Source organism: Antrostomus carolinensis, unplaced genomic scaffold, assembly GCF_000700745.2.
Source record: "Antrostomus carolinensis isolate BGI_N321 unplaced genomic scaffold, ASM70074v2 scaffold5397, whole genome shotgun sequence".
In the NCBI taxonomy this organism is placed as follows: domain Eukaryota; kingdom Metazoa; phylum Chordata; class Aves; order Caprimulgiformes; family Caprimulgidae; genus Antrostomus; species Antrostomus carolinensis.
Genome location: NW_010329384.1, coordinates 1 through 26,397, shown reverse-complemented (window position 1 = coordinate 26,397; position 26,397 = coordinate 1). Strand labels below are relative to the sequence as shown.

Sequence of the window (26,397 nt, the reverse complement as noted above, 5' to 3'; positions counted from 1 at the left end):
GTGTGCATAGGAATTCAGTCATTTTTTTCCAGACTATAGTCCAGTCCCTGACAGTGTCTGAGGGACAGTGAACCGGCTCCCTGTTTAAAAAGTTTGAGGACCTCTGGCCTAAAGGAAGATGGCTAGATTAAGTTTTATCAAGTAATCAGGGAAAAAGAAGACAAAATTAAGAGTTCTGCTGGAAGTTATTTTCAGGGTGATATTAGCTTTTATTCTTTAGATCAGAAGCTGCCCTTACGAAAAAAAGAACCCTGAAATTTGGGCAAAAACTCCTTAAGAAGTGTTTCAGAACTGAGTCATTGCTTCTCATCAATGTTAACATAAATTCAATATAAAATGTACAGTTACACTGTACCATTTATGTACTGTTACGCTAGCTATTAAAGGGTAATAATCTGCCATGCATAGAGACAGTGTAAAATTTGATGTATTTCTGTAGAGAACTGAGGTTTGAACAGATTCCACTTACTTATATACTAGAATTTTTATTAAAGCATTTATTAGTGCTTTAGTGTTTCGAAGCTGTGTTGGTATTGCTAGGATGGAAACTTGGCATTGGTAGGGCAGGTATCTGCATTTCAGAATCTTAAAGCTCTTAAAAGAGATGACTTGCTAAGATTATATTAAAGTTACATTGCACAGTGAAGAATGAAAGCTTCATCTTTAGAATCAGTTTGCTATATGTTAAACACACACCTATGAATTTGATCTGAATCTGAATTTGGTCATTAAAATGCATTTTTAATACTTAAATTATTCTGAATTTTATGACCTCTCTGTTTTTCTTATTTTCCCCTTATTGTGCTGGGTTTTGAGGTTTGATTTTATTTTGTTTTATATCACATTTTAAATATTTTTGAGGAAGCAACTTAATGTCCTCATTAATTTAAAAGTAGTTTTTGTAGGAGAAACATGCATGATTCAGATGAAATAAGATCCACGTTGTGGACCTGCATTGAGGACCATGTGTCTGGGAATAATGTTTTTATTTTTGTTTTTGCTTTTTAAAGCAATTATAACAAAACTAGCTTTTCTGATTAATTAAGCTGAAATTGAGTATTTGCTATAGAATTGTTGGGATTATTTATATTTTGCTTAAGATTTTAATATAGGTATAATATGGTCTTGTTTTTTATGCCATTAAATTAAAATTTTTGTTTCTATATGGAATTTTTGCTTAAAGTTGATTCTTAAAAGTGTTATTTTCTGGCTTCTTTCATGAGTTTTAATGCTCCAGTTTGCGTTAGCTTGTCTAATATATTTGGTCTTTTTTAACTTTATCATACATGCAATCATTAGTCTTTAAATTTAGCCTAATATGCAGCCTGAATAATTTGGTTACAGCCCAGGTGAAGGAGACTCTGTCTTTCCGTTCCCAAATCAGGATTAGGAGGGTTGCTCATTTCAATACACTTTTCTACTGAGAAGGAAGTTTGATTCATTAACTTGTCCTTTTTTTTTTTTTTTTCCTTTTCTGTTTCAGCTTCTCATTCCTCTTTAGATTACAAAGCATATCAGTTAAATTCTTCAGAAGTGGTTACTATTTTTTTTTTAATTCCTAGTCAAATTGCTTTGAAAAGTGAAATCTAATTCTGAAAAACATTTCTCCGTTGGTATCTGTGGCCAATTATATTTAAGTTATTGAATCACTTAAAGTTTTTGATTGCCTAGTCCTCCCAAATATTTAATCAACACATACACCTTCGTGTTAAGTTATCTTTAAGATGTTATTTCCACAGGACACTTGTTTAATGAATTTGGTATTCCACTCTTACTGCCACGTAGTAAGGAGGAGAAGAAGGGGGAAACCTTTTCTGCCCTGTAGAAACAGTGTTATGAAATCTGACTGCCCTCCACAGCTATTTCAACAAAGTTGTAATGGAGTCAGTTTTTTTCCCCTATAATAACTGAAATGTAGTTCATAGACTGTTTTCTTTATACAGGCAAGCCAAAATAGATGGGCGGACAGCAAATGCTAAGGTTGATGCAATGACCAGACTGACAGAAAAACTTCAAGGCCAATTGGAGCGAAAGGTATTCTACAGAAAGGAATAAATTTATATTGCAACTGAATGGCTAGTCAGTTATCTGAATGCTGACGTTAAATTCATTGCAAGTTGTTCTCTAACTGGTTTTATGTTAGTATATCTTCATTCAGGGGAGCTCAAATGATGTTTGGGTAATACATATCTTCTTTCTAGGAAGAAGACATGATATCTGCCCAGCAAAGAGATACAGCTTCTCAAAAACGCTTGCAGCAAATGCAGTCTAGTATAAAACAATTAGAAACAAGGTAAAGATGGCTCTTACTTGTTAATCAAGTGAAATAAAATAGTATGTTTTTCTAAGCCTCTGGGTTTTGTGTTTCTGAGCAGTTCTATTTTCTCAAAATACAGATATCCTATGCTTGGCTGCTCTCTATCATATTTGTTCTATTCTGCAACCTTTGAGAACAGCTTCTGATAGCAGTGTATTTAAAATGATAAAACAGACCACTTATTTTTATTGACTGTAATGGAGAAAAAAATGAGGCTTATATTTTTCATTCTAGTGCATAAATTCTACTTACTCAACTCTCACTAGCTTTAGATGGAGTTCTAAAGAAAAGCATCCACACTGAAATTTGAAAACTTATGTAAACGAGCTGGTTCTGAGGTGAATACAGATATTTCTTTCTGTGTTAAATAAGATTTGGTGTTTGGCAATCTTTATACAAAAAAGATTATTTAATGAAACTGTTAAAGCACACTTCTTAACAATAAATGCTAGTTACAAAAGTAGTTTGAATACCTGCTAAGGAGTAGAACTTTAATTACACTGCTGTCTACTGGAGGATCTAAGACTTGATAAGGTTCTTTTGTGTGGGGTTTCCTTAGATTGAATACCTGCTAAGGAGTAGAACTTTAATTACACTGCTGTCTACTGGAGGATCTTTTGTGTGGGGTTTCCCGGTCCTCCCCCCTTCATTCTCCAAGGATATCACACTTAACTGAGCATGGTGATCCAAGTATCACAAACCGTTGTTGAATTATTAACATTAGCCAAATGACCTGATAGCTAAGAAGAATTCATACATTTTTTATTGAAACAATTGTGTGACTGTTCATCTTCCCTTCTTGGTCACAGCCTTGTGAGTGTGATTAGCAGACTCTTCAGTAACTCTAGAAACCAAATAATTACTAGGGGGCCAGCCTTGTGACTATGTGGTCAAGTACTGCCTTGAGGTACTGAAGTACTGCACAGACTTGTGTGGCTGCCTCTACTTGATGAATTTTACTGGCCTAAGCATTGTGGTGGCTTGTAAGTTCATCTTAGAATGTCTTAAGGGATTAGCTAATTTTATTCTTTTCTGTAGGTTTTTGGTTCTACAAAAAATGTGCTTTGGTTCTACAAAAACAGGGTGGTTGTCTTCCTTTGTATATTTCATTACAAACATGTTAGAAAGTAAAAAAGCAAGTCTACTTGAAAAGCCAGCCCAAGTGTTGCCAAAGTGCTCGCTATGGGTATTTAGAATTGTGCACTTAGTTGAACCAGCAGCACTTGTGGAATTTTCTGAGATTTTTTTTTAGGATATCTGTGAGACTCTCTTGCCCCTTCTCACGCCTGCCAATACTGACAATCATAATTAAACAATAAGAATTTCTGAGATGTTATAAAATTACCAGTGGTTTTCTTGTTGTTAGCTGCAGCTTCATTGCCCACATCCAATTATTCCATTTCCTCCACAGAGGAAAACCTGGTTCCTTCTGGGGCTGTTCTGGTCTGTTTTAATATAGAACATTTTCATTGATGTATCCCAGGATAGCAACATTCTTCTAAGGATCTTCTGAGATCAGACATCTGAGTTAATTCCTTTAATTCTGTTTCTTTCTAGGACTTGATGAATATTAAACTCAAAGACTGTCTGAAAACAAGCAGAAAACCAGGAATGCAATTTTGGCAACTTATGAATAAATACTTCCTAATAGTTTTGTTTGAAAGCATTAGTGTCTTAATTAAGCATAGTATTGTTAAATGAGTAACATTATTACTGTCTTGTAGATTGCGTGTTACTGTCCAAGACACTGAACAGCTAAGAACAGACAGAACAGCCCTGGAGAATCAAATTGGAGAACTTCACAGCAAGTATGCCAGTCTCGAAAGGGAGAAGTATGATGCTGTTGCAAAAGTCCAAGATTGCATCCAGCTCTTAGAAGAAGCTAACCTACAAAAAAGTCAGGTGAGGCAAGGGATGAAGATATTTCTTAGCTAATAGAATACTTCCATCACTTATGGTTGTGAAGTGTTTGATTATGTATTCTTACAGGCATACATCCATACACAACCAAGCTTCTTTTATCTTTTGTACTAAAATTAGTAACGTGTAAGACAGCAAACTATGATATGACTATACATTAGACAATTTCAAAGAATATGTTGAGTGCCTGGATAAAGGTGATCTAAGTGCTAATACTGTACCTGAACTTGAATTTTAAAAAATTACTGACAGGGTTTCTTATTGAATACTTACAAACAAATTGGGCTGTCAGAATAAAATGGAAGGTCCTATTATGAATTTATAACTTATTAATGGTTAGAAAAGAAGAGCTAAAACTAAAGGGACTTTTTTGTTATGTGATGGACATACATCACCAAGAGAGTGAGATCTATGTTCAGATCTTAATTTTTCAGAAGAAATCTGTAGAAGTGGCTGAGTAATGAGTGAGTGAAGTTTGCAGTCAGGAGATGATAAAATGGTAGAAGAAATTAAAATGCACTATACTGGGTGCTGAATTTAGCCATAACCGTCAAAAAATGGTTAGAATGTTCAGAATGAGAGTTAAAAATAAAGATGCCTTTAAATGCAGTGCACTTTTTATGTGCAGTTTTAATCAGCCTGTTTTAGACAAGACATAGGAGAATTAGGAAAGTGCAGGAGGAGACAACAAAGAAAACTAGACATGTGGAGATGCCTGGATGTGTCTTGTTGATTTAAAAAAAAAAAAAAAGTGACCCAGTTTTTACTTTTCCTGTAGTATTTGCTGTTGGCCCCTTTAAGAGATAGGATACAGGGTTTGGTAACCTTTTGTCTGTATAGGCTTCTCTGTGTTTTAATGCTAAGCTTCTGTTCAAGTCAGGCTTTTAGAAATCTAATGAATTGTGTTTGCTGGCAAGACACAGCTTTAATGCACATCTGATGACTGTAGCCACGCAGTAAGTGAAACACGGTTTAGTTAATGTCTGTGGGAATAAATGGTGAATCTTAGAATTGATTCTGTTTGGGTTTACACATTGAACTGTTGAGCAGTTAAGGAGATAAACGCTCCCTTTTAGTCTGAAATTGCTTTTCAAACTTCTGGCCTGCTTCCAGAATGGTTTAAAATATTGACAGAGCTTCATGGTTCTGGTCATTATTACAGTTCAACTTCTGTGATTCTTCTTGTTATGCAATAAGAGGATTATCATCTTGTTATAATCTTTCTTCCCATATATTTATAGTCATTTAGAAAACCCTTTGGTGGCATCTTTTCCTTTTCATAATTTCTTCATAACTTGCCACATCTCATTTGCTTTATGAACTGTCTACAATTCCCTTTTCCTGTTAGGCTCTGGTTCAGAAAGGGGTGAAAAATGACGTTTGATATCCTCCAGCTCTTGATGGCCACCTTTAGACTTGTCAGTTCCTTTTTCTTAGTAAGATATTTTGATCCTTAACAGCGTTTCCCTGTGGCCTGATAGTGGAGAGAATATGAAAAATGAAAGGTAAAAATATATATTTTTTTTTCCAGAGTTTAAAAAACAGAAAACGCTCTTTCACTTGCAGGTTACTGGTAGGGAGTATAAATCAAATTTCCAGTCTGCTAAGTAGTAGTACATCTGAGCAGTGTTAGAACACCATTTTTCATCCAGAGGTAGTTCAGCAGACTGTTTGATGCCAGTTGCTATGAACACACATGAAGCTGACAGAAAGAAGTGTCCCAGTAAAAATTATTGTGATATAAATTGCATCTCTAAGACAGTAACTGAACAGTTAGAGATAAATAAGTGGCTTGTTACAAGTAGTAGAATGCTGTAGTAAGAATAAACTGGAATTTGCAGACCCTTGTTCATTTACCACTCTGGCTAAAACAACCTGAATTTTTCAAACTGGGAAGTTTATAAATGAACAGGATAAAAAAATGCAGCATAATATACATATCAGTTAACACTTAGTTAACTCTTTTTGCCACTCTGTGGCCACAGAGGTTTCTTCTTGCTCTGAGAGGTGGGAGTAATAGACTGTCATAATAATGCTGCTTCTGTTACGTTAATATTATAAAGCACACAAAGCTAAGCTTACAAGAAGACATAAGAATTTTTAAAGAGTAGTTTCAGAAATAAAATACAAAGTTGAGTTGAAAAGGAGCAGTAAAAGAGAGTATGACCAATGATGTGGTACATTACTGCCTGAAGTGAGTAACCTCTATAGGTAGAAATTATATCATCTATTAGGGATGTTTTTGTGTCTTTCTCTCTTTCCGCATCTACGTATTCTCTGTGTGCCACCTAGGGTTCCTTGCTACACCTTTTTCTGTAATTCTCACCATTCTTTTATGCTAAAGAGCTGTTTGGTTCATTGTTCTCCACCATGAAAGGGATTGCAAACACATTCCTTAGTTGCTTAATAATTTTCATTCCTTTATCTTAGTTTTCTGGGACATGAGTAATTTAGTGTATCAACCAGAACAAATGCTTAGCTATATGTAGGAGCACCCGTGTGTGTGTGTATACAGGTATTTAATTTCCTAACAGAGAACTTTCTATGCATCAGTTAGCACTTTTTATTTCAGATCCTGGCCCCAGATAAGACCATTGGAGAGTAGCCTTTCCTTTTGATCTGAGTCCCTATGCTTTCTTCTATATAATTCCGTGTCCAGCCAAAATCTGAAAGTCCCAATAATAAGTCCCAGTACAAAAAGGCATCTACTGACACTAACTTTTTGTGTGGTTCTGATTTACAAGATTGTGCATTTAGTGCAAAATGTTCTTGCTGTTCTGGTTTTCGTGTTGGGTCTCAGTCTCAGCTGCTTCAAAGTAGAAAGGAAAAAGGATTTTTTGAACAGTGACTGTGTGGGGTTTCTTCTCTCAGTGCTATGTCACCACTGAAATATTATCAGTAGTATTTCAAGTTGTTATTTTTTTCTAGGCACTGTTTGGGGAGAAACAAAAGGAAGAAGAAATCAAAAAACTGAAAGATGAAATGTCTCAACTTTCAGAAGATACTGCTGCAAGAATTAGAAAGGCGGTAAGTTATGATGTTTAGAAAGAATGTTTTTTTCTGGTTTTCCTCAGCGTGAAAAGCTGTTGATGGTGCATGGTCATCATGAGCAGTTTTCTTACAAGTGTTTTGATAATACAGGTAGCAAGGCAGCATGCCTACAGTACTGTAGTCTTCAACTTTATTATCTGGACATATATTCTTCCAAATACATGATGTTCTTAAATCTCTCAAGAACCAAAAGTGTTGATGTCTGTGCAGGCACTGGTATAGAGAAGGCTGCACTGTGAAGATGTAAAGAATGGCACTTTGATTTTAGAGATTCTATTCAGTAGCATGTCAACAGACTGAGTATTGTATTGGTATCAAGGTATTCGGTTTATGATAGGTGGCCTCATCTTGGAGGTTGCTGATGGAAGCTTATATACATTCAGATAATAGGACTTGTTGAAAGCTGTTTTGGCAGCTTAGTACTTAAAAGTGTTACCCTATTTAGGCAAGTAAGACTCTTCTACTAAGTATGGCTAACAATCAAAAGGCTCAATATCACAGCTCACTTAGAAATCAGAATTGGGTAGAGAAGTGGCTAAAAAAATGTTGTAGTCTCTTTATGATTTTTGTTATTGTGGTTATGAGCAGCTGAAAAATTGAAGCTCTTTTGATAAAAGACTAGTCACAAAATTAATTTTCTCCATGGTATGTCCCATCTGCAGTTAAAATGCAAACTGATCTACCTGGAGGTTCTCAGTAATTACCTGCATGTCAAAAAGACTTGCTTTATTTTAAGACAAACTCCAGAGGAATAAAAGGCTTATTACAGGCATGTGTTAGCAATGTCTTTTGTTGCAAGTGGAAAACAGTGTAAATCAATTTCTTATTTGTTTACAGTGGTGTAATTGATTTTGCCTCCTTTCACTTTCTTCACTAGAACACAAAGTGCATATTGTACTGCATAGGGATGATTTTTCTTTCCAGTCCTTTCATTTTGAAAGGTTTCAGGAACATACTGCCTACATTTTCAGAGCCTTTAAAATGAGGACAGAGATGGTTTGTGCCTTTTATTTGGTGGTTATCTGAAAGAATCACAAAAATTGTGTGCATTATTTAAAACTGTGGTATTTAATGTCATACATGGTTTGGAGAAGGTGCAAGAACTAAAGAGCAATTAGGATAACTACTAGAGAATGATTTACTAATTAGAACTTAGAAATTTACAGATGTCAGATTTCTTTCTTTGAAATTATCTCAGTAAAAGTGAATCATGTGAAAAGCATAAAAAGTAAGTTTAAACTATGAGTGGTCATGTTTCTCCAGGTATTAGCAAATATTTCTTCTGTTATGTGATCTAAAAGTATCTATTACACAAGTTGCAAATAACTTGCACCTAATGGACAGCGGCTTTCCTGATAGTCTTATTGTTCTTTCTGTAAGGCCTTGTTGTGGTGTCTTCCTTTCTGCTTTTTTTATAAACAACCTTAGTTAAAGTAATATGGATTGATAATAAGCATTCCTTCTAACATTTACGTAGTATGATTTGTCAGTTACAGCAGTCCCATATATTTCCATATTTATATACATGTACCACATATAGACTCTCTCTCTATATATATGTATATAAAAACAGAATGGAAAAACAGTTCACAGGATTAATCTTTTACTTTGTTTTTGGTCACAGGTAGACTCTGCAAAGAAGCAATATCATGTGCAGATTTCTCGACTAACAGAAGAAATTTCAGCTCTTCAGATGGTATGGTGTTGACTGAAAGTATTTTTGATAGCATTTTGATAGTATTTTTGATTTGAGACTTCTAGTTTTAGTTTATCAAGTAAAATACTAAATTCAGGTAAAAGTAAATCAAGTGAAATATGATGGATGGATAATTGTCTAGGACTGTACTTTACTGTACTTTATTACTATATAATACTTTTCATCCTGTGAGTCTCCAGACATTAATGCTACAGTCATGTTACTTGACAAAAGCATCTCTGTGTAGTGTCTTAACGGTCAGTGCAGAGATTCATATTTAGGTGAAAAAGATACTTGCTTTGAGAATTCATTTTTAATGTACAGATTTGCCTTATGTGTATACAGTCATATCTTACTTTTACTGAGAACTCGCCTGGTTCTCTATGAAATAATACAGTTCTGCAAATCCACGCATTTCTTTGTTTATTGCTTGAATTTTGCATATTCTTATCATAGTTCACAAATATCTTGACAGTGAGATTCTGTGCTCCAGAAAATATGTCCCATGTGGTGGCATTTCTTAAGTGCCCCTGTTTCTTTTAGGGCTAAATAAAGCATGGAAAGCTGACTATTACATATCTATAGTTGGGTATGCAGAAATGAAGTATATGAAAGCTAATAAAGTGTGCTAAGAGAAAGTCTGTGCGTCACAATCATCATATTCTTGAATGATCCAGGAACTTGTACCAGATTATTTGAGAGACTAAAAGACATCAGCGCATATGCACCTATTTATGGATTAAATTTATTTTTAAAAGGTTTTATTTTACATGTCTTAGTCTGTATAGTGAATGAGACTGATCCTATAGAGAAAATAATGAGCAGGTAAGTATAATCAAATACATACATACCAGCAGCAATGGCTGTTTTTTTGGATTGGCACTTCTTGAATTTTTTTTTTTTGAGTTATTTTTTGTTAAATTTATTTAAAAGTGACTTTTTAAAATAGGAATGTGGAGAAAAACAGGGTCAAATTGAACGAGCCATTAGAGAGAAGAGAGCAGTGGAAGAAGAACTTGAAAAGGTAAGGCAATTGCATGGATTTTTACATCATGTGTAAGATCTCTTCTCAGAAAGAAAAAATACATTGATTTTTACCATTTCTAATTTTTTTTTTCCCTTAATTTTCTTTTTTTATTTTTTGAGTAGATTTTTATAATTATAAATTTTCATATAATTATTTTAAGTTGTTGGTTTTTTTTCAATTGGGAAAATGTTTTAGAGCTGTAAATACTAAACAGAAAAAGAGGGGTTTTTGAAAAGTGTAAAAATAAAAATGAGATATGTTTGACATAATCCAAAAGAATGTTACTACATATTCCAGTTCAATTTAAGCTCAATAGACAGAAAACTCAATGAATGCCAGATCTTTGAAAACTTTTTTCCTAAGTATCAGCAGCAATGGTAGGAATTCAGTTTCGTTCTAAGTCACTGGAAAATGAGGAGCAGCCTCCTTGTCAGTACTGCACTGCCAGTCAGCAGTGCAAGGTCGTAATGATCTTACATGTAAGTTTATTCTCCAGATTTACAAGGAAGACAGAGGACATGAATCTGACAGTAGAAAACTCGAGCAGCTGCATCAGAAATATTTACTTGCAGAAACTACAAAAGGTGACCTTCAGCTAAGTCTACAGACAACACAAAATAAACTAAAACAACTGGAAATGAAGTAAGTAATGGATGTTACAGAAATAGGAATGGAAACAATGGAAATTATTTCTATTTAAATTATATGTTAGGTTTTTGTCACATCCTTTTAATCAGTAGCAGGAATAGTATCAAGATAGCATAATTCTGAAGCAAGGGCAATTATGAATCAGTGAATCTCCAGAGAATTAAAGGGGATAAAGTGCTATAGAATGGAAGATTTTCTTTACCAGATAAGAACTGCAAGCCGTTGTTTGACAGAAAAAGAAAATAGGAATATATTATATGGAATCTTACTGCATTTTTAAATTCTGTTTGTAGGAAAAGTTACTCTGTAAAACATTCAGGCAGAATTTATTACTTTATAAGTTCATCTACAATGTGGTATCTCCTGGTAGATGCAGAATACTATGTTTCCATAGCATACTGGATTTCAGGTCCATATTCAGAGCTAATAGATCTTACTGCAGTTCCAATAATACAATTATAAATGGTCCACATTTTTAGACCAGGTGGTTGTTTTCAGCTTGAAAAGTGTAGGTTTTTCTAGAAGCTTCAGTCATTTCTGTACTCTGATGATCGTAAATCCTGTCACTTGGCAGAGCAATCCTCAGTTGGGAATCTGCATATGTTATAAAAATGAGAAATAATCTGTTTCACATTGTCATTTTACTGAGATTGCTACAGGATTAGATTGTTTTTATTAATTCAGTCATCTTGATAAAATTCTTTACTGACTTCTATGTAGTTCTAGCTGTCAAGCCCATTGAACATGCTGAGCTGATACAAACTTCCAAGAAGAAACGGGGGAAAAGCTGTACTGGGTCAGACAAGAGATCTGTCCCAATGTATGTATTTTTTTCTCTAGTACAGTAGTTGTTCAGCTCTTGAGTACCAAGATTTTTCTTCTCTTTCAGCTCCGAGGAAGAGAAATCTCGTTGTCACGAAGTTATCTGTAAATTGCAAAGCATTCTGGATTCAGAAAGAGAAAAGAGTGCCTTTGTTAGTGAACAAAGGCTAAAACTTCAGCAAGAGAATGAACAATTGCAAAAGGAAATGGAGGGCTTGAGAAAACTGGCTGTAGAGGCTCAACAAAAAGCTAAAATAAAGGTATGGTTTATATGTTATTTTTATCTTAATGTAAGACTGATATTTGCTTCATAAGGCAGCAGTTCTAAGAGAAAATCATTGAAAGTTTAAATTAAGGACAGAAGTTTCAATAATGCTTCTTGGTTTCTGCTTATAAGTACTTTTGTCGTAGCATTGTGTGTCCTCAGAATCTGTTGGATAACTCAGTCTCTGCTAATTAAATTGTATTTCAGTATGTATTGAATTCTGCTTGATAAGAAGATCCCAAATGTTCTTTGGTTTTTATACGATGAATAGATTAAATAACTTATTTTCCTTCAAGTAATCTCTTAACTCCATGAGTATAAAGATACTGAAAAGGGATCTAAGAATCTGCAGCAATGAAGATGACCTCAGTAAGCGGTTTTACAACCGGTTTTACAACATCGTCTCAAATCCATTTTCCACTTTGCACCACAAGATAAAGGAAGCAGTCAAATTAAACGGGAAATCTAGTTCCAACTTCAGAACCCTTTGGTCAGACATAGTTTAAAAACAAAGGATCAGAGTCTTCTAGTAGATAGGTAGTGGTTCTAAAGCATATACCAGATCTTCGTCTCATTTTTAATCAGACAGGTTTCCGTTATAGTCACAGATAAGATTTATTTCTTGCTATCATTTTCCTCTGATGTAGAAGGGATTTTAGATGCAGTTAAGAAATTCCCAGCACATTTTAGCTAGATTAAAAAGAAAGAACATGTTTCTGTGGAGAGAACACAAGGGAGAAGGATAAAGATTATTTACAAAAATAGGCATACACAGTTCATTATCCTTTATTGTCAGTTGTACTATTTGCTTAAATTGGCTTAGGGAACATGTATCTTTTTGAGCATATAATTACAAATTTACTTACTGTATGTTACATGCTTTCAACAAATGTTTATAAATTTAACTTATGTTGTGGGGGGGAAAAAAAAAAAAAAGTAAAAAGTGGGAGGCTTGGTTTTACCCAGTTTGTATTTTGTTCTAGATAAGCACAATGGAGCATGAGCATGCTGTGAAAGAACATGGATATGAAGCTCGACTTAAGGAAATGGAAGACACCAGTCAAAAGTCTGCTGCTGAGCTTAGACGTCTGTTAGTGGCTCAGCAAAAAGCAACAAATCGTTGGAAAGAAGAAACAAAAAATCTTACTGAAACTACAGAAGCCAGAATCAGTAAGCTGAAGTAAGTGCAATTTTGTTCCTCTTCTGGAAGCTGTTACAGTTTTTAGTTACTGTTTGGTATATTGCAGTAGAGCTGTGGTGAAAAACGATGAAAAGCAAACCATCCGGACTGGACAATGTGCTGCCAGCAAAACAAGAAAGAACGTTCTAAAGAGAACTTTTGATGCTCTTTGTGAAGTTGTCACTGAACTAAAAATGTAACTTCTAGTTGATGTGCGTGAATTTTGTAATGACAAAAAGTAAATGGAATATATTACTTTTAATTTTATCTTTCAAGATATAGCATGCTTAATTTAGATAATTTTAGCTTTGGATTCTGAAAACCTCTATATTTATAGCTACTCAGAACAGTACCATAAAATCAGTTGTGGAGTGAGTCTCCAGACTGGAAAAGCTGGAAAAATCCTATTGGGACACACATCTAACATTCTCTTCTGGGCAGTTGCTGTCATAAATGAGGATAAAAATAAGTTGTGTGATTGCCCTAAGCAAAAAATAGGATACAAATTTACTTTTGTCTTCATTCATACAGTTGCCAGGTAACTAGCTATATGCCCAGCACAGAAAATAAGAATATTTTCAGTTTTGAAAGGACATAATAACAAAAGCATCTCATGCAGCAGACACGGATACAGATTACATATCATTCCAAGAAGCTACGGCATACAAGCACCTATGGTGCCTGTGAGCCTATACAAAGACAGATATCGACTGGTTTAGAGAAGACAGTGGTGTTACTGGAAATCAGTGAGTAGAGGAGCAAGTATCCCAATAAGAAAGTAGCCATCTGCAAATTATGTCTGAAATAAATTCTACAAAATTATTTTTGCTTTAGGTAATGTTTGCTTCTAATGGGATTTTAATATCCATTAAAAATATCCATTAAAAAATGGTAAGAATCCACACTGATCAGTTTATGAAATAAGCAGGTATGGCATCTACGTTCATCTTAGTTTTCTTTTTGGGGGAGATTGACAGACTGGTATACAGTAACTTCCAAACTAGGAAGCTTGATTTCATAACACTCACTTTAAAATTAAAATGGTTAGAGAAGAACATAATATTGCATGTATCATTATCTTTTAAGAAGGGCACTTGGTGGTTTTTAGAAGAAAAATTCAGGGTATACAGCTCTGTTAATTTGAGAAATTCAAAATGATCCTTTAACTTTAGTCACTTAAAGCACAGGATGCACTTACATATAGTTCTTTGCTCAAGTTGATTTTAGAAGTTGCTTATTATCATGTTAACATGCAAGCAAAGTTTTTGCCCTATTAAAATTGGAAACCAGTGAATTTTAGCTGTTATTTCCTTTGGAGTAAACTTTGATTTTTTTCACGTTTTATTATTATAATAGTCTACATATTCTCAGCTCAAACCATAATACTTCCAGTATCAATTTTTGGAGTCACAGATTTTAAAGCATAGCTTGACATTTCATAGTTGTCAGTTTGCCAGTGATGTGAGTGGAATTAGAACCCAAGTTTCTAAACTCAAGCAAGGAAAATAACTTCCTGAAAATGTTGCCTACAACAAATCTACCCTACTGCTACTCTAACTTGGCTTTCCATGCTTTTTAGAGGAGTACATGAATTTGATCTCCAGTGAACTTCGCAAATGACAGTCTTGTATGTAGTAGTAGTAGTGCTTCCCTTTGAAACTAGTTTCATTCCTCTTTAAAGTGGCATGACTAATAGTCCCTATTGTCTGTCCAAACAGAGGAATGCTGTGAGTTCCATCCTGCTTGAAATACAAGAATGATTCATTTCTTGATGACCTTTCTCTTCTATTAGCAGCTTCAGTGATCTGCTTTTCATTTTTTCAAGTGCTCCTTTTCTGAGTGTACAAAACACTTTGTAGTAGTAGTCGATTGTTAGCTATGATAACTAGTTCACTTTAAATTTTTCAGAAGGCTCAAAATCATACTAAATCCAATTATAGATAACATTTTTGCCCATTTTTCTAGAAAAACAAGTTCTATGTAATTACTCTGGTCATTTTTACCTTTCCTAAGTAAACCGGTTTGGGTTTTTTAACTTATCTGTACAGATATAGTCTGGCTTTATTTTGCCTTAAAATATACTTATTTTTGCAAAGAGTACTAAACAGTTCTTTAAAAAGGCAAAAAGTCTCTTTCAGAAATCATCACAGTGTTGAGCATGTCTGCAAGACACTGGGAGCTGTGCTTATTCGCTGACAGTTTTAGTGGTATAGCTTCACTGTATGTAATGAGCTGGGTCTCACTACTGCTTTTTTGGCATCTTTTCTAAATACAGTAACTAGAGAAGAAAAATATTTTGTAGTGTTTCATGTTAAGCTAAATATAAGTTGTTAAACCTGTAGTTTATTTTCTGTAAATGAAACTACAAAAACTCTCCCAGTTGAGCATCTACATTCATAACTAGATCCTGAATGTAGTCAAGCAATTTCCAATTAAAAGGGGAAAATTGCAGACTTCCAAAACAATTAAAAGGTGTCTGTGAAACAGCTGCTTTCCATCTTAAAGCTTTGATATTAGGTCTTAAAATGTTGTTAGAGTGGCCCAAAAGCTTTCGACATTTATCTAGAGCAAAATGCTGATGTAGAAAATATAATAAACTTGAGAGGAAGTCTGCTTTGTGAATCTACATGAAAAATAGGTAGCAAATTTAAAATATATCCCTGTTTATGTGAGAGGCTGCCTATGCGGCGTCATCTGGAAAACTCCTGCAATAATTTAACATCCTGTATCTGTATCAGAGAATTCTGCTTGATGAGCACACTAGAAAAACATTCATCTCATTAAAAATTGTAAGTCTACACTAAGTCCACGTGATTCTCTGTGACTTTAGTAGATATTATGGTACGAGTCTAAAAGCAAAGTTCGTTACTTTTTAAGATGATTTCATAGGTGATGATTTTACATACTGTATAAGTTAGAAGCTGAAGTTTTTATCAGACATTTGCTTTACCTAACAGGGAAGCTGGCAACAGAAACAAGTTTGTTCTCTGGTAGAAGGTTGTAATTTAACCTGACATAAGGAATTTCATTATTAAATCTGTGCAGTGTTGCTCTGATATTATGGTGACAAGTGGCTATAACAGAATCTGTAAGTATTATCTAAAAAATTTAGCTTATTTTTCACGTTATATGCATTACCAGATATCTAGTTACATAGTACAGCATGCAGTTTATATGAAAACTAGCTCCTAAGTTACACAGTAGTAGTTATTCAATGCAAAGTCCTTACTTATCTTATAAATATAATTATTGTGTTTATTTTAATCTTATCACATTAACATTTTGAGTGCAAGTACAAAATGGCAAATCACTTATCACTTTGTTGTGAACTAAAATAAAGTTGCTGATTATTTAAAAAGCAGCAAATGCATTTATCACGGAAATATCAGGAAATAAATGCATTTATCACGGAAATATCAAGTCCACTAAATAAGACTGATGCTGGGTAAGCAGGATCTGTTGAATTAAAGGCTCTGTTTGAAAGTCCTCTTGAGGTTAATGCAGGAAATGGTATTGCCAAACCTTATTGCAGGGTCCAAGTAAAAGGCAAATGTTCGCCCAGCTTTCCTATATACATACATTTTTGAGTTTGTGTGGTTTTGTGTGGGTTAGTTAAGCTGTGAGTTTGTAAGGAAAACTTAGTATCTTCCTTAGAAACTCCATCTTGTCTTGACTGGGCAGCAAGTTTATGAACTTAGACAAAGATATCAGCATACCCTTTTTGTATTTAAATAGAGAGCTCTCCAAGTTTAGCAGCATATTGTGGTTATTTAGTATATTTTGAGGACAGGCTGAGACATTCCTTTGCACTTCATGAAGTTACTGTTTGACATATCATATCGGATTCATGTAAATATATGAGAAAGTACAGAGACTGTGTTGATGATGTGTAGCTGAATTTAAGATTTTAATAAGAATAATTATTCTTACAGTAATGTGCTTTATAAATGCATGTTTTTCAGGAAGTTACAAACTTCCTAACAAAGTCATATCCATGTATGCTGGGGAGGTATTTTACATAAAAACGTTTTATATTTCATTTCACCAGAAGTTTGCTGTTAGTCCAGCTCTCATAAGCACTGAGTCAGTGTCCCATTTGTTAGCATAGTTTCCCATTCCTTTGCCTTAAAATCATGATCTGTTGCTTTTTTCAGTTCTCTCATTACTTTCATTTTCCATGTAAAGTTGTCTGAAACCTTTTGGCTTCTTTACTAACTTCCCAGGAGCAGCTAGTATCTTTTCCATATTCTGTGCTGCTCATTTGCAATCTTTTAAGTCTGCAGTGTTTTGTTTCTGAGGTGTAATATGTAATACATATGCATAAAGGAAGCATTAAATAAATACTTCTAAGAAATGAAGCAACATCACCAAACATTAGGTGATTTTTACTTTAAAAAAAAAATAAGAAAAGTAAATTTTGCAACCTGTAACAGTAGAGCAGAGTGTTGTTTTTTTAAATAATATGAGAATCTATTAGATCAGGTAAATATGTTGATAAATAAAACTATACTTTCAGGCTTCACTGAAAATTATTCTGTGCTTTCTTGGACATTTGTTCAGTTAAACATGTAATCGTTGCCTATAAAACTGAACTTGTAATTAAATACCAGTGCTGAAACAGTAGGCAATGCATTGAATACTTGTAGACTAAATTCCACCATTTTCTCCATAAAAATGTTACAGTCTTCATTTATGAGAAGAGTTTTTTTCCCTATAAACATCTTAAGATGCTGTCTGCTTTTAGAAGGATTTATTGGTAATAGGCCTCATCTTCCCCTTGCAAGACGTCAAAGAACCAGTTTTGCTTCAATATACTTGTGCCAAAAGTCAATCTTGAAGGTAGCTAAGAAGATCAGTTCTTCTTGCAACATAGGTCATCGTTCCAAATAAAAACATGGCTCTTGGCAGCATGACTCATGACTAGTGTTTTATTCTCTTTATTCCTGAAAAATGTCTAGTCTGGCAGTGAAATGAAGCTGTTCTGACTTTTGTTTGCATCTGTTTTAGATGTACTTTTGAGTTCTAATGACATTTACTAAGTGAACTTCGACAGCAAATATTGATAATTATAAATAGTTATGCAAATTAATGATTACTGTTAAAGAGCTGTGAAAAAGTGCCACGGCACTCATATTTATTTAAAAATCAGCTGTCCCAAGGCTTTTCTATTGAATTTAGGTTGTTTCTTTCTCTAAAAATGTGTATGTATGTAAAAAATTAATCTGTATCTGTTTATATGCGTTTATAAACACATACACAAACTAAAACCCTCAGATTGAGTTTGTGGGAATTTTACATTTTAAGTTAAGGTGAATTTAATGGTTCTTAAAGACCTGTACCAGGTTTGGCTGGGATGGAGTTAATTTTCTTTTTAGCAGTCTGTATGGTGCTGTGGTTTAGATTTATGACCAAAACAGTGTTGATAAACCAGCAGCATTTTAGCTGTTGCTGAACAGTGCTAATGCAGTGTCAGGGCTGCCCATGTTTCTCACTCTGCCACCCCAGCGAGTAGGCTGGCAGTGGGCAAGAAGCCGGAGGGGAACACAGCCAGGACAGCTGATCCCAACTGACCAAAGGGATATCCCAGACCATATCATGTCATGTTTGCCAAGAAAACCAGATGGAAGTTCTTCCAAAGTAGCTGTTGTTTGGGTATGGGCTGGGCATTGGTCTGTTGGTGATGAGTGACCGCATCAATTTTTCTTTTCCTTTCCTTCACTTATTAAACTATCTTTCTCTTGACCCATGAGGTTTTTTTCACACCTATGCCCTTCTGGTTCTCTCCCCCTTTCCTCTGAGGGGAGTGAGCGAGCAACTAGTTGGGGATTTACCTGACAGCTCAGTCATCCACATCAAGACCAAAGGACAGATGTGGCTTTTGAGACAGAAATGCATATTAACACTTAATTTTAGCTGAATTGGTTTGGTTACTTGCTGTGTTTAAACAGACTTGCATTTTGACAGCTGCATCTCTGCTAGGGTCTGAGATTGAACCACCATTTCAGTTCTGACCAGGAAAAATCAATAGAATTAAGTGAATTTCTGAGAGGCAAACAGACATCTTTCACGTTCTTTATAGGGGTTTAAATGGAAAGTAGTAAGGAGAGAAGCATAGAAATTCTATAAAACCAGCAAACTTATTTCTAAAGGCAATTTTTTTCATAACTCAAAAAGAGCTTTTAAGCCTTGGTGAATAATTTAACCATTATATGTTCATTAATTTAGTAACTGACACTTACCAGAGTTTCTGTTTGATTTTTTTCTCCCCCTATATTTGGAACATTGTTTAAATCACCTTAAAAACCAAATCAGAATTACATTTAATGTTTAAAAAGTTAACTTGATCTTCAGTGTCACTTCTCCACAAATTTGTGTGGAATTTGATAAGAAATAGAAGCAATCCCTGTTGTTGCTGATGTACAGGGTGTAGAGATTCCAATTGTAAAGTTGTAAGCTCCAAGATCACTGTCAGTTTGAATGTCCCAAAACTTCAAGGGATTTAGGTGATCTGCCTTTGACAGGTGTGGTAAAATAATAGTATCATTTGTTTCCAGCTTCTTTTACATTTCTTGTCTTCACTGGAAAGAATTTAGTTTTGAAAGAAATGAGGAATACATACACATATTTTTAAAGGCTCTTGTTTTCACTGAAGTGCTATAATCTAGAAAAATGGTTCCTGTGCCCATATTCTGGGGGAGGAGACTGGCCAGGACTGTTCTTATGACCTTAAAGCACTGTGTGTAAAGCTTTATAGTCTTTCAAACTTAAGCTGAGAAGAATACATGACAGCAGAGATAGAAAGTTAAATCAGCGATACGAAAGGAATGTTTAGGAAATTTGTAAATTGGAAGGAAAAAAGCTTCAGTAACAACAGAATACAGGATAGATTGAGAAGGACTGAGAAAGTTCTGACAACCGAATTTAAGCAAAAACAGGGTAATTGGATCTACCAGCATTTACTAAAAGAAAATAAAGTGAAAGTTTAAAATAAAGTGTGCACATTTAAAAAATAAGGGTAGATTATTCATTCATTCTGTAAAGTCCATCTTGACTGGTCTGTAGTTATGTTAATAGGTTAAACAAATAAATAAAAAAGAGGTCATAATACAAGTAGCAATAGATGGTTAATCGCTTCTAATTGGCATATCAGTATTTTTCATAGATTTTTGTGTTCTCATCCTGAGAATGAAGAAAATAATTGGGGTAAATTGAGAGAGAATTTGGTTAATAACCAGTGGCTCTACATAAACCCTTACCAGACTCCTCACCAGTGGCCAGCACCAAGAGCACATTTTTGTTGGACCAGGGATCAGAACAAGATGCACACTGATAAGTGAAGGGTCATATTCCATTCAGTGACTGAATTATCCACAGCATGCCCTTCAGTGGAGTAGATCTTGAACACTGCAGATGGGAAAAAGGTAGATAGCGTCACCTGAAAACTTTACGGGAAATTGACAGTTCTCTCAGCTTTGCTATGCATATTACTTTGGCCTGTGTGTGGATGATTCCTCAGTTAAGGTACAGTTTAGCCTGAGTAGGGGTAGTAATAGGTCTGTTGTCTTTTTAGAAATACAAAATGACTCTACAAAACAGTACACAAGCCAACTTACAAATGTTGGCTTTAAATGATAAAGAGGGTTAGTACTTTGGAACTTACTTTCATGTAGCGATGCATTTGAGGAGCTTTAAAAATCTTAACTCTTTAATAAAAAAAGTAATAACATTTAATACTAATACTTAGTATGAACAAATTGGTAAATTAATAATCTTAACCATCTGCCACTATAATCTAGTAGTAAAATATAATTTTTGGGGAAAAAAAAAAACCACTTGTTGTAACATAATGCCCAACTATACTGAATGGATTAATTTTTTTAATATTCACTTGAATTATAATTGTCAGTACTTACAAAAAGCGAATCCTCACCATATTGTTTTTAAATTTAAATACTTTGCTTAGCTTAAGTCATCTGATTGCATCTATTTTGGGTGTCTTTGTTCCAGTTTCTGCTTCTGAAACATTTCTGTGTGATAGTTAGAATCCCTGAATCATCAGTAGCTGGGTGTGAGTTTTGGCATTCTCAGTTTTATCTTTTCTATAACTGAAAAGAATCTGCCTCAGAAGAATGACCTATTTTGGTGCCTGTGTATGAAGTGTTGGCTAAGACTGCCACCTTTTTCTCCTTACATCCTGTACAGTACCTTGAGTGAATTGCACAGCATCTTGAGGTGAATAAGTTTCCTCCATTTCTAAAACATTATTCTTGGCTGCACTTCTGTAATATTTGGCAGCCATAGCTGCTTATTTTAAGATGTTCATTAAAGAAAAAAAAATAACAGGATGAGAGACAGCTGCAGGTACTGGCAGTATACAAAATTCATAATTGCTAAGAGTAATTGAAGCATATTATAGTATAATTCAACCGAAAAAACAGCTGGCACATGCTAAATTTGTCATATGAGAGCTTTGCAGAACCTACTTGCTACAGCTGGCAGATTAATCACCCATCTGCAAAAAAGCTAAAAGCTCACCTTTTGTTTCCTACTCGCTTAACAAAGACAATAGGCACTAGGGACTGATTTGATTATGCAGCAGTTAGGGTTACTGCTCAATTTTAATATTAAAATCTCATAATGTGTGTTTGGGGGAGGGTTAACAAACAGAATTAATTCACTGCCTTGCTCAACAGCCATCATGTTTCCTTATGCTTACAAGGTTAAACTGATAACTTTAAATACATGTTCAGTGTGATCTAATTTTAAAAATAATTTCTTTATATACAGCTGTATATGAGCATGTGAACTCTGTTTATGGCCAGCACTGTTAAGAATGCTAATTCCACACCTCAGTACTAGTATAGGAGACAGATTGTTTTCAGTAACTAAGAATTTTTAATTAAGAAAATTTTTTTTGGATAGTCTTCTAAGAAGACATAACAATTAAGATGGTTCATCACAATATAAGGATTTCCTTATTTTCAAAGCCTTTTTTACTAGCGTAGTTAGATTTGAACATAAGCAGTCTACATATTGTAAGGAGTATTGTTTGAATAGTTTTCTAGGGAGTTTATTTTGAAAAGGCATTTATGAAAAGATATGACAGGAATTGTATAAAATTTCTGTTTTGCTAATAAAACACTGAACTTTTAAAAAAAGCTGTTCATAAGGGCTCCTGTATTGAAAGTGCTTCATCTTGATGCTTGATATTGATAACAGAGGACAAAGGGCAATAATAGGGTTAAGTATTAACATACTATCTCGATCCTGCAATTTTAATCCATCTTTAATTCTTATTTTATTTAAAAATGTTCACATTGGTAACACAGGTATAATCTATGTATAATTTTAACTGTTTAACATTGTTTAAATATCTGCCTTTGTACTCTCATTTTTATAGTAACTAGTCAAAAGATGTTGAACTTTTTTTATGGCATCTACCTGGGATTGGTTAAAGGGGCTGGGTGAGAACAAGGGAGTGGAAACTACCAGACAGGTATACTTGCAACCTTATGTTAACAGATAAATTGCAACCTTGTATTTCAAGTGCCATATAGCAGTTTTCAGTCAAACTTTTATGAAATACTAAGTTTAAAACTTTTTAAGAGTAAATTGTTGTTGAGAACTAAATGCCATCATTAAAATAGCAGAGGTTTTTAAGATGAAGAGATTAAAGTATCTCCTTACCTCCATGCCCCCAGAAGGAATAAAGGCTTTAGCTTCCATTAGGGTGCATGTAGTTTCGGTAATAGGCAGAGCACCTAAAGGTTAGGTATCAGCTTTCTGAGCATTGTCAATGTGCTGCATATTCATGAAGGTGATTGCATTTCAGCATACTTTCAACTTGAGAAAGGAAGGTAAAGTGAGAATAGAATTGAAATTTCTTCATTAGAAATACGTTTGAACCTCAACATAGAAGGTTGTTTTGCTCAATGGTTTGCCAGTTTACAGGGGTTGACAGAAAGGACACCGGCACCAACCAAAAGAGTAAGCTTATTTTACTGATTATCTTGAGGTAATACAAAAATAAACAACACAGTAAACAGTCAGAATAAACTAAATATATTGCTAAGCAACAACACGAGGTTAGGCAATGCATCTAATCATTACTACATAAAGTTAGCAGTAGTGGTTAAGAAAGATACATCACCAACTGCCCTATTTACCATCATCCAGACCCACAGTTGCTGGGGTGCCCTGGAGCAGCCAGGGTTTGGAGAACCTCTCCCCGGCAATTGGGAAGTCTTGCGTAGTGCGTCCACCTGCAGATGAGGCCACCAAAGAATCGCTGCACAGGGGTCCAGCTTTATAGCACTTTATTACCAAATTCAGCAAGTCGGGATGACTTGCATTTTTCTTTGTGCAGAAACATCTGGCACATCATCCTCCAAGTTGGATTCCACCCAAAGTCTGGCCAGGGATCAGGGACGAATCCAAGGAAGTATTTTTATTCTTGTGGTTTTAACCACGTTTCTCAACTAATCTTTGTCTGGTTTCACCATCTATTTCAGTTCTAACTGAAGACATATACTGATTACAAATACTATTGCATTTGCTGATGGCTGCTAAAAAGTTGCATATTGCTGTTTGCACTATGAATATTATGGCAAATGCAATCTTCACAGGGTCTGTCTAGAGGTCAACAATTCGCTTGGGCCTGTTACCCAGGCCTTGGCATATCAAAGGTGAAACTAGTGGCAAGAATCTAGATTACACCATTTTGTGTGATGGGTGTTGCTAGTGGAATAGAGACTGATCAAAGGTTAGAGCAGCTCATTTAGTTTTGCATATTTCTCTGGCTAAAGTTCAGAGGTTTTTCCGTCTTTGGTCATCCCTCTTCTTCAGTGACTTGTGATGACAGAAGGCAAGAACTGTTTCCTTTGAGCACAAATTCAAAGATGTCTACCATTACCCAGATATTTTTTGTCTTCAAAACTACACAAATTTAGAATCACTAAAACTCATTCAGTATAAAAGTAAAAAGACCACTTTGAAGAAGGTGACATTTTCCTTTTCCTCATTAAATGTTACATTGTTGTCTGTGTCGCAAGTATAAAATGACTTGGTATTTGGTTTTAGTACTTCAAAGCACCTTCAAAAAGTCTGGATATAGGTAACTAATTAGAACGTTAATCTAAAAATTGAATGCACTGTACAAATGCAGCTTGTATTTATAGCATATCTGATAACATACCTGCAAAATAAGATTCAATAAACAGGAAAAAAATCTGTAAAATGTCAAATGTTCTTGGCAAAGTCCTGTTGATTTGAACAAATACATTTCTTTCCTCTGCCATTATAGTTTTGAATACACATAATGAAGAAGTGCTAGCTGTGTAGTGCTTTTCAAATCAATGTTTAAGAACAATGCTGTAATTAAAAATACACCCTAAGGCCCTACAATGCAAGAATATACCTGTGAAATTATATTCCAATAACTGATGCACTACCATGTGTTAATCAGCATCTTTTCTCCTGATAAATAGGAGTGAGCTGAGTCAACAAAAACTTCATAGCCAGGAGCTCATTTCTCAGCTGGAAATGGCAAATGAAAAGGTAACTGAGGTAAGATAATGACCGATATGACAACTACTTTCAGTTACAACCTGATGCATGCACACTAGGATCTTAACAGAAACCTATTTAGATTAGTTATTTTGCTGGTTTAAAAATATTAAAGATTTTTGACAGGAGTAGTCATAACTGGAGAACCCCACCGTTTCTGCTGACTGACATGTTAAAATGGCAGGAAGACAAATGAACTTTACTCTCAAATTACAATAAAAGGTAAAGGAGAGATCATATTGCAAGGTTACTAATCTAGTAATTTAAGACAATTCAGGAAATGTTTCTGAAGTCACCTATGCCTGTGTGTGTATGCATGCATACTTCTAAAAAGGAGTAGGCATTGTGTTACAGATGATGTAGCATATGCAGAGATACCAAATTCTTAGCATACTATGTGTGTAGTAGAATTTACATTGTATGTGCATATATGCATATAGATAAAAGCATTAGCCATTAAAGATTAAGACCAGGGTTGTTTTGGAGTGTGCATTGTTCAATAATTAATGGCCACTTTAGAAAACAGCTATCCTGTCAGCCTCAGAAATCTGCCATAATATCCAGTTCTATCTAGGATAAGTCCTTCTGTGTTGGTTTTTGTAGTGCTCTATTATTTAGAAAAATTGAGCTGATGCAAGAATAGATTTCTGTAAGTAAAGGATGGTTAAGAAAGACTTTATGTGTTCCCTTTGATGAAGAGAACAGAAGAAACCTGTAGCAAGATTAGAATCTCATTTGTATTATCTAGTATATTCTTTTTCCCTTTGAGTATAGCTAAAACATTTATATTGTAAGACTGTGTAAATTAAATTACCTGGATTAAAATGTCAGCTTTTATGCATCTTACTTCAAGATGATGAAATGAGTAAAACTTCCTCTGCAGATTACTCTGATTGGAAAAGTCATATTATGTCGTATTTGAGCTGGAAATTCTCTATAATGTGTGAGCAGTATGTCTTCAGTCTTATTGTAAGTGGTAAACAGTTCCACTTCTGAAGTTTCTCTTCTTTTAAGCTTTTTTCACTACAGTATGTATGGATCCAGTAAAAATAAATTTGTATTTGGAATGAGATATTTCATTTACACAGGATGAAAGACTAATGATGGAATATCGAGAATACATCGATAGGCTTCAAAGACAACTGAGCCAGGCAGAACAGAAGGCAGCTACAGCATCTCAAAAGGTACAAAACTGATGCAGCAAGCCCTGCAATGTCAAAAGTACTGAAAATCGTGCAGCCAGAATAGGAAATACTTGTTTTTTTCCAGGCCATGGGAAGAGGGGAATGAAGGGATGGTATATAGAATCATAGAATGGTCTGGGTTGAAAGGGACCTTAAAGATCATCTAGTTCCAACCCCCCTGCCATCAGCAGGGACACCTTCCACTAGACCCGGTTGCTCAAAGCCTCATCCAGCCTGGCCTTGAACACTTCCAGGGAGGGGACATCCACAACTTCCTTGGGCAACCTGTTCCAGTGTCTGACCACCCTCACAGCGAAGAACTTCTTCCTAATATCTAATCTAAACCTCTTTCAGCTTAAACCCATTTCCCCTTGTTCTGTCATTAACTGCCCTTGTAAAAAGTCCTTCCGCAGCTTTCTTGTAGGCCCCCTTCAGGTACTGGAAGGCTGATATAAGATCTCCCCAGAGCCTTCTATTTTCCAGGCTGAACAGCCCCCAGCCTGTCCTCACAGGAGAGGTGCTCCAGCCCTTGGATCATCCTTGTGGCCCTCCTCTGTATTCCTTCTAACAGGTCCATGTCTTTCTTATGTTGGGGGCTCCAGAACTGGACACAGTACTCCAGGTGGGGCTTTATGAGAGCGGAGTACAGGGGAATACGTATCTCAGTACCATAGTGAACATCCCTAGGTACCTAGAATCACAGAATTGCCTAGATTGGAAAA

General features: G+C 35.0%; 1 protein-coding gene across 1 annotated transcript; it reads left to right on the top strand.

Annotated features, from left to right (window-relative positions):
• Positions 1-1,943: 1,943 nt before the first annotated feature.
• Positions 1,944-25,675, top strand: SCLT1 (sodium channel and clathrin linker 1; the record flags this gene model as incomplete). The annotated part of the gene is made up of 11 exons (XM_010172543.1): positions 1,944-2,034; positions 2,202-2,293; positions 4,042-4,219; positions 7,166-7,264; positions 8,913-8,984; positions 9,934-10,008; positions 10,508-10,653; positions 11,549-11,741; positions 12,730-12,926; positions 24,413-24,491; positions 25,580-25,675. Coding segments are annotated over 11 exons (1,318 nt in total), but the record flags the coding sequence as incomplete, so codon positions are not given.
• Positions 25,676-26,397: the final 722 nt, after the last annotated feature.